The following is a 13,506-nucleotide window of genomic DNA, read 5'->3' as shown; positions in this document are numbered from 1 at the left end:
ATAAACCTTTATGCTGGGTTCTAGGTAGAACCCTCCAAAAAGTTACCAAGTGGAACCTTTATAAAAAGTTCAATCAGGAAGCAAAAAGCATCATCTGCAGTGGTTTATGGATGAATAGGTCCTTCAAACTTAAAAAATTATGGACCGTTTTCATATCTTTTCCTCCCTCCAAACCAAATGTTAGATTTGGAGAGAGGGAATGTCAGGATTGATCTTGTAGATGGTTGGCTTGGTTCCCGGCTTTAAACTCATCATAGAAGGATTTTCTGAAACATCAACTGAGTAAATGAATGGGAAATTCACTTCTGCTACCAGAACTATTGAAAAAACTGAGTGGTCACTGATGAGCTTAATGAATCCAGCTGACTCCTGAATGTGGGCTTAACAGCGGCTAACGCTGTCAAGCCAACTAAGAAGACACAACATTTAAATAAGACAACTTGTTGAGTTGTTGAGTTGTCAGGACGTAGCAGGAGATTAACCGCTTCACAGATCCAGCTCCTGTGCTAAGCTAAAAATCCCGGACCAGGGATTGCCCTCTATTCTGACCATTGTCTGACAGCCTGTTAACCCGAAAACAAACACTCATTGCTCTGAAAACATGTGCTCTCGCTGAATTTCGGTTCAGTAACTGCTGGCCCTGTCCATAGGGATAAGTCAGTGGGGTTTTGGGGTTAAGGTTACTTGTTTAGGGTTAGTTAGTGTGTATTTTTGGATCATGGGCCTTCAAAGCAATTGCCATTGTTTTCGGGATAACAGAGTACTGGACAACCGAGCTTTCAGTCCAGTGGGACATTTTTTTGGACTATTGGAATTTCATAAAAATGGCTTAATACCTGTAATGTAATTTTAAACTATGACCTTAAAAAACAAATCAAAACACGTTACTACATAATGCAATTAAGATTTGGTTTTTTTCACACCAAAGGAACTAGATGTGTGTACTGTGTTTCAAAGCAGGCATTACATGGCTTTTTGTTTAGGTGCAAGCAGCCATTCATTTGTGGATGTTGGAGTACTTCATTCACAGGGAGTGAGGTAAATTGCAAAGCACTGCCAAGTGGTTTCAGCCTCTCTGATTAAGTTACCATTGCAGCAGTAAGCACATGCATCAAACAGATGTGTTTAGGAGTAGCCATGCTGGGAAAGGATGTTCCTATAATGCATCAGTGCTTTTTCTTCCTACATCCAGACACACTTCGTGATCATTACGTTAGTGTTTGATTATAAAATCAAGCCTTTGCAAAATCATAGATCTTGCAGGATATACATATCTATTCACATATGCAGACATCATAATTTCTGGTACAAGCAAATACCTGGACCTGTATGATACAATGGCTGACATTTCTTCTGACACAAACCCAGTCTCATTTGTAAAAGCCAGTGTGGAGCAGGAAGGAGAGAATGCAATGACTTTGTAATGACCTTTCTGAATACATGGACTCCTTTGCTTTTTTTTTCGAGACATTGTGACACGTCTTGGGCTTTCTTTAGAGGTAAACCTCAACAGCAACACACAGTGACTGAAACAAGCAGCTCAACAAACCGTTACAAATACCAACAAGAGAGCTTGCTCATTCACTTCCCCGGTTTCTGAGGATCAGTGCGTGGAGAGACAAGTGTGTGTCTGTTTGTGTGTCAGTGGGGGGGTGCCTGTGGTCTCTGACACTGCTGGGAACCTTCTGTAGTTTTTGACAAGTGTGTATGTGTATGTGTGCATGGTTCAGATCCTTCTCGTCTCATTTGCCCCTGGAATGAGATGAATAACCACCCCCCTCTCCTCCGCACCCCTGCCCTCCCCTCTCTGGTATGAATTGCCAGGCTGATATCTCACTCTCCGGAGGAGCTGGAGGGCAATGGGAGCTGACAACACAATGGCATTGTCTCTGCTGATGGGGAGCCAAAGTCTTACGAGATACACTCCCCTACCAGCATCTCTGGCAGTCTCCAAAAAAAGGTGGGTAGAGCGCGTCTGGGCTGGCTTTGTGGGGTAAATAGTGTAAATAGTGAGCGGGATTTGATCATTTGTGTGTGCTGGAGTGGGGCTACAGAGCGGTGCACAGTGTCTTTGAGGTGCAAGAGGGGTGAGAGGAGAAGAAGGAGGGAGCTGTGCCAACACACTGAGAGGCCACTCAATAATTTAGAAGAGCCGCCGGGTTCAAAGAGTCACAGCCGACACCTGCCATTCCACCACCTTCACAGCTTATCTGCTGCTGCTGCTGTTTTGATCCAGTGGTCTTAAAAAGTACACAAATACCACTCACATTATTAATATTGTTGTCAACAATGATGAGGAAAATGCAGAGTTAAAAAAATTCAGATTATACACGATATTTGCTTGCTCGCCTCTCGCCATACGGCTGTGGATATAAAAGATATCTGAGCATTTCTTTTGAAGTTGCGTACAACTCCACTTCCTCTTCTGTTTATTCCCCCAGTCACCCCCATGTTCAGACAGTGACCTCTGTCTTGCTGTTGGTGGGCAGTCCCTTGTGCTTGGGGTGCATGTGCGGCGAGTGGCCGTAGCCCAGCGGCTGCGAGAAAAGCTCGGGCAGCGTCTCGATGCTGAACTGCCTCTTGTTGGAGTAGGCCTGGCGCCGGCTGTTCTGCTGGTGCAGCGGCTGGTGCTGCTGCTGCTGGATGGGGTGGTGCTGCTGCCCCTGGAGGCCCATGTGGGAGGCCACCGGGTGCTGGATGTGGCTCTTGCTGGGGTCCCACGCTTTGAAGGCCGAGCTGGAGGTGAGCGGGTGGGTGTTGGTCTTGGAGATCTTAGGCTTCGGGATCTGTGAGGCGTTGATGGTGATGGCCAGCGGAGCGTGGATGTCAGGTGGGGGGAGGAAGGGCTTGTCCTTGGGGTGGAAGTTGATTGGCTGGAAAGTGGGAGGGGACTGGCGGTGGGTGTAATCTACCATTGGGTAGCTCTTGTAGTAGTCTCTTGCAGCCGTGTCTGGATGATAGGAGAGACAGTAGGAAGGGAAATAAAGACAGAGAAATGGTTAAATTGTGATAATCAAAACGTTCAGATAGTTAGTGATAAAACCAGTCAGTAATTTATGTTGGTATGAAGCTGACAAAGCTTTAATTGACTGTTCGCTTTGCTAGCCCCACCTCCAAACAGAAATTGTCCAATCCTAGATTAGCAACCAAAGCTGGGGCACAGCAGGTTTGTCAAGGTTTGCATTTCTCTATATGTTGAAGCAGAGTGCATGGTCAACCGGCCAAGCAACAATCACCCCAGGAAGAGAGCGGGGATGAGAGCAAAGCTAACCCAGCTAAGACCTAAGAGACCGAGCCAGAGACAGATGCGTCGGCAGTGGCCCACTTTGATTCTGCACCAGTCCACATGCTCCCCTACATAGCAAATCTTAATTGCCCCTGGAAATAAGCCATGACTTTGGCAAATGCAGTGACATCAATACAAGTTTAGCTGAAGGAAATGTTACTGCACGTAGTAAGATGACAAGAAAGATGCCACCCTCCAAAGTCATGAGACACTTACTATGATTCTTCGTTCAGCCCCATGCACACAGCTTCAACGTGCAGAGAAATGCAATGCTTGATTGGCCTGCAGGTTACGGTTGCAAATCAATGATTGGACACTTGCTGTGTGGAAGAGGGGCTTTGCAAAGGATGAACTGTAGTATAATCATAATTAAGTATTAAACAGTTGCATTATTCAGTGCAGAATTACAGATTTACATTTGAAAATGAAACTGTTGTTGAGGGAAAAGTTGAAATCACACCGTCACTCTGACTGAGAACTTACTCAGACACCTCATCTGGTTAAAGTCATACAGAAACAAAAAGTGACAACACATACTGTATATCTGTACACACACACATACACACACTTCACCGCACAAGCACACTTTCCAGGCAAATCTGTCAATTTTGTCAGGTAAGCACATAAAAAGGAGCCATGGCACAGTCAGTAGGTGTGTCCATGAGGATATGAGTGTTTGTAGTGTATTTATGTGTTCGAGCTTTGAACTGTCGATGCACCGACCATAGAGTTAAAAATACCAACGGCACCAGAGAGAAACAAACAGAGGGAGGGAGACTGAGGATCAAGAAAAATAACCCCACAAATGAAGGGAAAAAGCAGTATGAGTGAGTGAGTGTCGGGCAAAACGGGAGACTTGTAGGGAATAAAAATAGAGCGGGTTCAGCGTGTCGAGTCAGATTAGCGCAAGCTCCCTGAGTGGAACTCGACTCTGCAGTTCGGTCATCACCACTACCCCCCATCACACACACAAACACACAAACACACATGCACACATGCGCGGGCGCGCGCACACACACACACACATACGCAGTCTGCCCTAAAGACACTAACAACCTTGTTTGCTTAGCCCCGTTTTATTGGTCCATTTTCCTGGAGAGAAATAAGAGACTGAGGAAAAAAAAAAACAATAATGCTGTGTTTTTTGTTTTTTTTTATCTTTCAATCTTAAAGCTACTACAAGTAGTTTTTGACTGGTTATGAAATAGTCTCAGATTACTACTGATGCCTCTGTATGATCTACATAAGCAAAGTTAGCATAAGCATAAGTTATTTTTAATTTCTGCCAACAGTTCAGATTCCTCTGAAATCAGCTAAAACTAGCCTGTGTTTAAATTTCCCCAGGCAAAGTTGAAGTGAGTATTATATCATCGAGTTAAAAAGAAGCAGATTTTTATTTAAATAATTTAATTTTTGACATTATATTTTGTGGTTATTACAGTGAAAACACTGCTGGTTTTGTCCACAGGGGCCTCCAAAATCAACAAAATATTAAATTTCCCTGTAGTAGCTTTAATATCTTCCTCATAACATAACAGGAGGCAGCTGCTATCAGCTACACTACATGTTTATGACAATGCACATGTGTCTGTGTTATTTTATCTGTGTGCCTATGTGTCTGATCTTATCATCATTTAACTCCAAACATCATAACAAGATTATGTCAGTAGGAGGCTAAGAACATGTATGACCAGTTAATTTGTTGTAATGAACCGCAATGAATGTTGCTGGCCATTAGTTGGTGTTAATTCATGCATATATAACAGAGATAACTGTACACTGTGCTCACAGGAATTTCAAGGTCTTCTGAAACATTAATGCAACTCAAAAAAGGCATAGGCGAGTGTGAATAGCCAAAAAGCTTTCATGTGTCTATTTGTAGTATTTTGGTATTTTGTATTTCTGTATAGTTAGACTTAAAGCTGCCATCGCTTTGGATTCTCCTTGAAATCATATTAAATGGGACTTTACTTACATTTCCCCAGACAAAATTAGCAGCTACAGCACTACTTAGAAAAGCAGTGTGTTAGCCAGGAGATTTTTATTCATATAATTTCATTTTTGTCATGTTTTGTGGATGTTATGGTGGAATCACTGCCACTTCTGTCCAAAAGGGCCTCCAAAACATAAACAAAAAAAAAAAAAAAAAAAAAAAGAAAGTTCCTTGTAGTCGCTTACTGTAATTACTAGAGTCACAGAGTTAAAGAGAGGCCTGTTCTTCCCTCTCTAGCTATTGCTGTTGATTAATTTCTAATAATTTATTCAATCCAAGATGACTGAGAACAACACCTAGAGGAGTAGCCTCGCATTCACACATCAGGAAACTGTCCGGTGCTATCACAGTCTGCTAATTGCTTATTGAACACAAATGTGGGTCCACTGTGTAACTCCAGGGAGCTGCTACAGCAGCTGCTGAGGAAGGAGACGCAGTCACTGGTAATCATTTACCCCCTCAATAAAATTCTCCAAGCTGGTCCACAGATTTAAATACAGTCCTGCTTTTCACTAAAAACAGTGTCCCTACAACCATTTAAATTGTTTATCTCAAAGGCCAATTGAATATTTTACTTCATAACATGACAAAAAACAGCCTAAATTTAACTTTTATAGTTAGTTGATAGCCACCTACTGTAGAGTATTTATATTCTGTAATAGTCATGTATATTCAGTTCAGTAGTTTTTATTGGTAGTGGTGGAGTCCGCCATTCCCACTGGGTTACAATGCTGGAAGCAAACAGAACATCGTACTGCTAATGCTTTACAGTGAATGCACTCAATTGCTGATATACAGGGTGGCTTTTATTGTGACGCAGCCACAGGACCTGCACTGTATTTGTCACGACGCTACTGCTGGCTGTCATCAGTTATCAAAATGTGTCAAAACAAGACAAGGCATAATTTGTCGTTTTCAGTGTTTTTGGAGCAAGAGGCGGCAAGCTGCACACAAGGGTTTAATCGTGAAAAAATCCATGGGAATGCCTATTCAAACATTTTCTGTTTGGAAAATAATGGGAAACTGGGAAAGCGATATGAGAACATATTTAGAAAATATGTGAGCCTATTTCATTTTCTAAAAACATCAACAAGTAATTAAACCTTTAGACAGGATGTCCTGCCAACATGTGGAGAGGAATATAAGAACAGGGGAAGAACAATTAAATGAATCCCTTTAATTGTTCAAATAACAGATTTAGGAGTCATATTTTTTCTTTATAAAGCACTTTTTATTGTGTATTCTGGCACAATATCGATGACTAAGAATGAGGAGAATGAATAGAAAACTGCTTTGCTTTCATTTAAATTTTGAAGATGGGGCAAATGTGTTGAGGATTAGTGTGCATTTGTGTGTCTGATGTGCGCGCATACGAATGCCTGTGCGTTTGTGTCTGTGGGTTCATATATTTACGTACATGTGTGTGCGACTGCATTGTGCAACAAAGAACACATTTACATACATTCCTTGCTCTTTGAAAAGGGAATAAGCTCCTTGATTTGTACGCGTATTTGCAGTATAGTGCATCACATGGTTTTGGCAGCTTTTAGCAGCCGCCTGTTCGTCACAATGGCGTGAAGACACTCGTTGGTCGTCAGCAGCATTGCTACAGACAGACAAATTGTTGGTTTAATATGCAGAGTGCAGTACAAACCCTTCTGAAAAATTTATGGTGTAGTTTTTGTGTTCATTGTATTGATTGTGGACACTGTATCTCTCTTTTTGGTGTAATATACTGCAGCTGAAGCTATAGCAGCACAATTTGAGAGAAAATTGGTTCAAATCTCTGGACAGGGCGGTAAAATCTGGGACGGCACAGAAACAATGAATTAAACACACTCTCCCTTCCCACAACAACTGCTGCTGCTGTCCATTTGAGTGTTTCCACACATGTTGCCAGCAGGAGCACCTGACAGCAGGGTCCTCTGTGACTGTATTATGTGCCCTCCTCTCCATTTCTGAGACTCTCCATCTGCTCAATCTTTCTCTCACTCTCTCTTTCTTGTTTTCCATTCTTTCCATCTGTATTTCATTTATTTCATTATCTTCAACAACATCAGCTCCTGCGTTCTCTCCAGCAGCAGCCTAAAGCGAGGCCCGTGGGCCCAGTCTGGGCCACAACAATATAACTGCATAAGTTGGGCCCTACAAAGGGTAACAGAGTTTGAAAACACACTGTATTCTATTTGGTCTATTTTTAAAGCCATTTAATTATGTTAGTGCAGTTATTCTGACAGAACCTGCTCATTACAATGAATATTAACACATATCAATGACATAATTATCACACAGTTATCAGAGATGGACACCAATATCAAACCAAAGGGTATCTTGTGACAAATTACAAATACATGCCCATCAAATGTATTAAAATAAATTTATTTAATTTGAGAATTGGGATACTCTCTGAATTCACTGTCTGCCAAAACCTTAGCCTGTCTGTCCAGTGTCTCTGAAGAAAACAAGTCACCCTGAGAGTCTCCTCCAATGACAGCTGCATGCAGTGGTACTTGATAAAAATGCATTAAAATTGGACTACCAATAAGAAAATGTAACTACTGCAAATAACGGACATTGCTCCTTATAACAATTAAGTAAAAAAACAACAACAACTGGATTTACCTAATCAGGATATCTTGGACGAATTCAGTGGTGCATGCTGGGTAGTTTGGGTGGTTTATACATTATATCATTTATATTTGCCAGTTAAGTTCGAGGGCACATGATGTGTTTGCTAATTGCTGCTTTCTTCTGTTGTGGCTGCAACAGTCCTCAAACTACTGTTCACAAGGAACACAAATGAGATACGGTAGTTTACAGTGACCTGAGACATGTCATATGATTCATTTCCAAAGACTGATAAGGCTAACTCTTATACAGTTTTTTCTACAGTAAAAATGTGTCTTATTTGAGAATTAAATGATATATTCAAATCTATTTTAAATATTTCAAATACACAAATCAAAGCTCTTAAGATTTTGTTACAAATTACATTATTTCTGCCCAGCAAAATACAAACAAAATACTCAAAACAAATGCATAATTTAGTTGAGATACTGCCCATATATGACAATTATTTTAGCTGCTGTGTACAATTCATTGTATACAATTTTTTACTTAAATTTCATGTGTGTCAATTTCAAATCTTATAGGTGCAACTTTTATTATTTCACAAGCATTTTATCAACTTTCAAGGAGCTTTCAGTGTGATTTTTGCCCCTTTATGACTTCACTAAGTAGTTGTGGACAACATACAGGCGACCATAAATACAGCATATATTCATCTGCATCCATCAGCTCTCTTAAAGTTGTTACTGACAGGCCAGCTGAAGAGTGTGATGAAGGGGGAGGGAGCAACGGAGGATTACAGACAACAAAGAGCCGTAGGGAGGAATCGAACCAGGGCCGCTGCAGTAAAGACTCATCCTGCCACAACGGGGGTGCGTGCATGACCACGTGAGATACAAGGGTGCGTGTCACAAATTTTCTTTTTCCCCACGTTTTTCTACAACAGTAAGTGTGTTCTGTAACTGCCTTTTCAGCACTTCATTACATCCATACGATGTCTTTCACTGAATGAAATATTTAAAACCCCAGATGCCCTGAACAGAACTGCACCATTGCCTCAAATAGAAATATTTAGGAGTAATTCATAATGACACATTTTGAAGTAAACTTGGGATTTGCATTGTAATTTAAATGTTCTGTTTTCTGAGCAATACTTCACATTCACACTTTCGCATTATACATCTTTAGAGTTGGAACTACAGGATGGTCCAGCAGAGTTAAGAAGGTTAAAATAATACAGACGACCAACAAACCTGAAAATTAGTACAATTCTTTCATCAAACCAGAGGGCTTCCACCTCTTAAAAACACTGGTGAAGAAAATTTCAAGAACCTTTTCCTCATTAGTCTCCACAGGTACCCTACTGATCATTGCTTGAAAAAGAAGCCTCTCCTCAAGTGTCAAACATTAAAAAAAAACTTTGAACCAGTGCAGTTCCTTCATCTTCAAAGTCATATTTAGGTAATCTGAGATCACTTCAATTCATGTAGTCATAAAAAAAAACTTATTTTAACACTTATGTAACCTGAAGCACACGCTCAAAATGAATTTTTTACACTGCGAAAAAGTCTAATAATTTAATATTGGCCTGAAGTTCTTTTCTAAAAAGTGAAAAACCTTATCTGTGAATCCATGGATTCATCTGCTGGTTTCTGTAGAAATAATGTATTTGGATTTGGGTGCATCCCTACAGCCTACGATGACAAAACATGTTGTATCTACAACCAGTGCAGCCTCGATAAGGTAGATAAGATAGCAAAAACACAACAACTCTTACTTTGAGGTGATAATGAAACCATATTGATAAATATTATATTCAATTTCTGTCATATTCTACTAATAAATAAATAAATGGTGCCCAGGCTGTTGGATCATTGGACTTTAATTAAAGACTTCCTGCAGTCTTGCATCCTGGTAAACAGTCTCTCACGTCATCCTCCAGAACATCCCTCCACCTCCTGTCTCATGTTGTTGTTTCTCTTTCCTTGAAACCTGACACTCACAGGAGGCTAACCTGAACTGAGCTCTATGGATGCTTCCCCCCAAAAAACAAAAAAAAACAAAACAAAACAACCCTGACCATCTAAATTCTACTGTGTGAGTTTATATCTTCCTCCTCTCGCTCTGACATTCAGCTTGTTCATTTTGTCTCTGTCCTCTCACTTTCTCACTCTCTAACCTTTTAGCATCTTTATCCAACATTTTCTCACTGCCAGTCCACCTGTCCTCCTTTAATTAAGATAGATTTATCAGAGCTGCTTGTGCCAGAGTCCCGCTGCTACACCTGGCACAGGTTTACTGTCACAGACTCCCGACCTCTTTGACCTGTAACGCCCTTCCTCTTTTTTTATCTGTTTTGTGCTGACTGCTTCATTTTTTTTCTGTTCCAACACTTGTGTTTTGCCTTGTACGAGATACATTAGAAAACAAATGCGAGCTGTGAATCGCTGCATTTAGTCCCAGTGCAATTTTAATGCAGCTTGGTCCACGTACCTGCTGTTTTACTTGGCAAACGGTCAGTTATCTCATCCAAACTGTTGTGTGTCCTAGCCATGACTTTGTCCACACAGTCGGGATCTCTGGACCCAGTGGTTTGTTTATTGCCCGGCAAGAGAACTGATAAATACGTGTGAAAAGATGATTGGATTGTGTGTGCATTTATGTTTCTCTCTTTGTGAGTGCATAATAGGTATCAGGACACACACACAAAAAAATAAAAAAAATAAAAATAATCTGAGATAATAGTCATAATCAGACTTCAGCAAAACTAGTTTTAAAAAGAGTAAATCCAGGTTTAAAGTTAAACAGAGCCCTGTAGCACAATTAAAAAGTAATCTCAGTATGGTAAATCTAAATTTAGTGGTGTAAACTGAAATTAAATGGAGTTTAATCAATATTAAGATGCTTGCTTTCCAAAATTGAATTACATATGTAAAAATCTCTTTCAATGCAGTAATTCCTTAAGGTTTTTCCTTATAGATAAGGTGCATCATTTGGGAGAAAGAAAGTTAGAAAGTATTTGAATACAACAGCCAAGCAAACGCACCCCTCCCTTCAGTAGCATCAATGAGGGAAAATAATGTTTTATCACATTGAAAATACAAGTGTGGAGAGTGAAAGTGACTGAATAGAACACAGAAACAAAAGGGTGATTACAGCAGCTGTAGCAACTCGCCAACATCTCAATGATGAGCGTCAGCAACACTTCACTGAAAACGAGCTCAAAGTAACTATTCCTGCAACCACTGAGGTGCAATCTCACAGTTCTGTTTCTGTGTGATGACACACAGGCGATGAACCGCTCCTGTTTGTGCCCCTCTGTTTGGTATCTCCCGGTTTCTGCTTGTCTCTCTCTAACACACACACACACACACACACACACACACACACACACACACACACACACACACACTACAGTTCTGGTGTGTCGTGCTTTCTGCCATGAGGGACGCTCATCCTCAGTGGTGTACCAAACAGCTAACACAGCACACAAACTGTACAACAGACCTAATTCCAGTATTTCTACATTAATCAACATTTACATTCAGAAATACTCTTCCTCTCCACTTCTTTTATCCTCTCTGCCTCCGTTTCACATTCCCATAATATTAAAAGAAGAAACAATATTTTTAATATTCTTATCAAATGTATTATCATTTGCGCTACTGATCACCTTCTCTTCTTGGCTGAAGGGCCAATGACCTTTGACAATGTGGCTGTCCTTTTCATGGCTTTATTCAGTAATAAATCTCCTCCATCTTCTTTGTCCTTTGGGCTACATACAGTCTGTCCTGTCTTCTTCTGGATGTTGTTGGAGCATGTTGTATACAGTCTGAGAAGGAGCCTGCAAACACTACTTATGCTAAAGTGAAACTGCACCAAACACACCATTATCTATCATAGAGTATCAGGGGCTGGTTGCAAAAAACACGTTTTCTTCTTAAAGTTCTCATGAAATGGCTGGTGAAGTGCTTATTGCTTATGTGTTTCCTGTAAAACAGGCAGCTAGGGAGGGACTTGTTGCAGACATTGATTGCTTTTTACAGTAGCGCTGCATTTTACACCCCACAACCACCGTGCATTTAAAGTGGTCCAGCGCCGTATTCAATGGCACCGAAGTGGTCCATGGATGTAGGCAGATTAGGTGACTTTTCTTGGGCGGAGAGCTCTCAGTGAACACGGCCAGACCAGGACCAAAACAGCCTCAGAGACCAATGGAGGCCTGTTTTAGGCAGTTAGCGGTTAGCTCTTTCCATCAGGAAACTCCATAAATGACTTCAGTGCTGTGTTCCCTGTCTGTCTTGGAGGCTGTGTTTATCCCGGTGGCTGGTTGTGTTCACTGGATGGCTGCTGAGAAAGGTTCTGTTGCCTGCTTTTTTTAACAACAAGTAAGCTGCTGAAGCTATCTGTCAATCAGGAAAATGTAATTAAATAACCAAGAGCTGAAGCTGTGCAGCTGGAGGACACAGAAGTGGAAACCATAAAATATTTTCTCTATAAAGTCTCTATAAATTGATAACGTTGTACTTTTGCATAGTGAAGCTCTGTCCTGAAAACACAAATTTGCAAATTTAGTGTACTGCCCCAAGTGCAGGATGAATCATCAACAGTTTTTAATTGTCTTTAAAAAAAACAAAAACAAACAAACTGAAACACCATAATAAGAGTAAGAATACGTACAAAATGCCTTTTTGTCATTGTTACTTTATAGATGAATATAATATGTGATAAAAACATTGATTTTGACTTCATGGGAATTTTAAAACTTAAGATATTTCATGCTCTTTAGTTTCTATGCCTCTTACTCTGCAGATATGATGGACAGTCCTGTCCCACTCTGCATACTGAGCCAATGAATAGTACATATACATGTGTCAAACTGTCGTTCCTCATCATCGTCACAATGCCCTTGTCTCTCTGCAGTGTTCAGATGATAGATGGTGTGTGTGTGTGTGTGTGTGTGTGTGTCTATGTACATGTTCATGCCTGTGCCCCTTATGTGTGCCTGTGCAGAAGGAATACGTGTAATGTGTGTGTGGGTGTGTGGTGTGTAGGACATGTTTATGTGTATATTATGTGTGTGTGTTTCTGTGTGTGAGAGAGAAAAAGGCCAGAGGACAGGCTTGAGGCCTGAGCCAGTCACTTCAAACTGCTGCTGTCCTGACTACTGTCACTCACCACACCAACGCCTAACTGTGTGCATGTATACAAGTGTGTTATATCCTTTCTTTTGAATTGTTGAGTTATGTTCCGGATCCATTATGAGTTATGTCATCATCAGCAGTGAATTTATGGCATCATTGTGCCTTTTTTTCCACAGATGTTTCATGGTTACTATTAACAGAAAGACAAGCTGTCAATAAGTGTCAGCATTATTGTGGCAGAGCTTCAGGCAGATGACTAACCCGCCCATAACAAACAACGTTTTTTTTTTTTTTTATGGTTGTGAGGCAACAATGATCCTAATGTCAGCTGTGTTCGATACAGGAATTCCCCTGTTTCATAAAGCTATAACACAGCACCATTTGTGTCATATCATAAGAGGAAATTATTTAGGATTATAACTAATGGACCAAATTAATGGAAAAAATACAACACAAAGTGCGTTAGCAAGGGGTCAGAACAGCTTCAGTGTGATGTGGTGTAAATTCTACAATTC

The 13,506-nt window shown here is 40.7% G+C and overlaps 1 protein-coding gene across 1 annotated transcript in view; it reads right to left on the bottom strand.

Annotated features, from left to right (window-relative positions):
* Positions 1-1,185: 1,185 nt before the first annotated feature.
* Positions 1,186-13,506, bottom strand: part of LOC146309883 (protein shisa-8-like) — a 121,636-nt gene continuing 109,315 nt past the window's right edge. Inside the window, exon 5 of the mRNA XM_084745181.1 lies at positions 1,186-2,950. Within this exon, the coding sequence (XP_084601307.1) occupies positions 2,454-2,950 (497 nt within the window). The 3' untranslated portion in view covers positions 1,186-2,453. The remainder of the gene's footprint in view (positions 2,951-13,506) is intronic.

Source organism: Lutjanus erythropterus, chromosome 19 (genome assembly GCF_056507025.1).
Source record: "Lutjanus erythropterus isolate fLutEry1 chromosome 19, fLutEry1.hap2, whole genome shotgun sequence".
NCBI lineage: Eukaryota > Metazoa > Chordata > Actinopteri > Lutjaniformes > Lutjanidae > Lutjanus > Lutjanus erythropterus.
The sequence above is the reverse complement of the archived record's forward strand: the minus strand, read 5'-3'. Positions and strand labels throughout refer to the sequence as shown.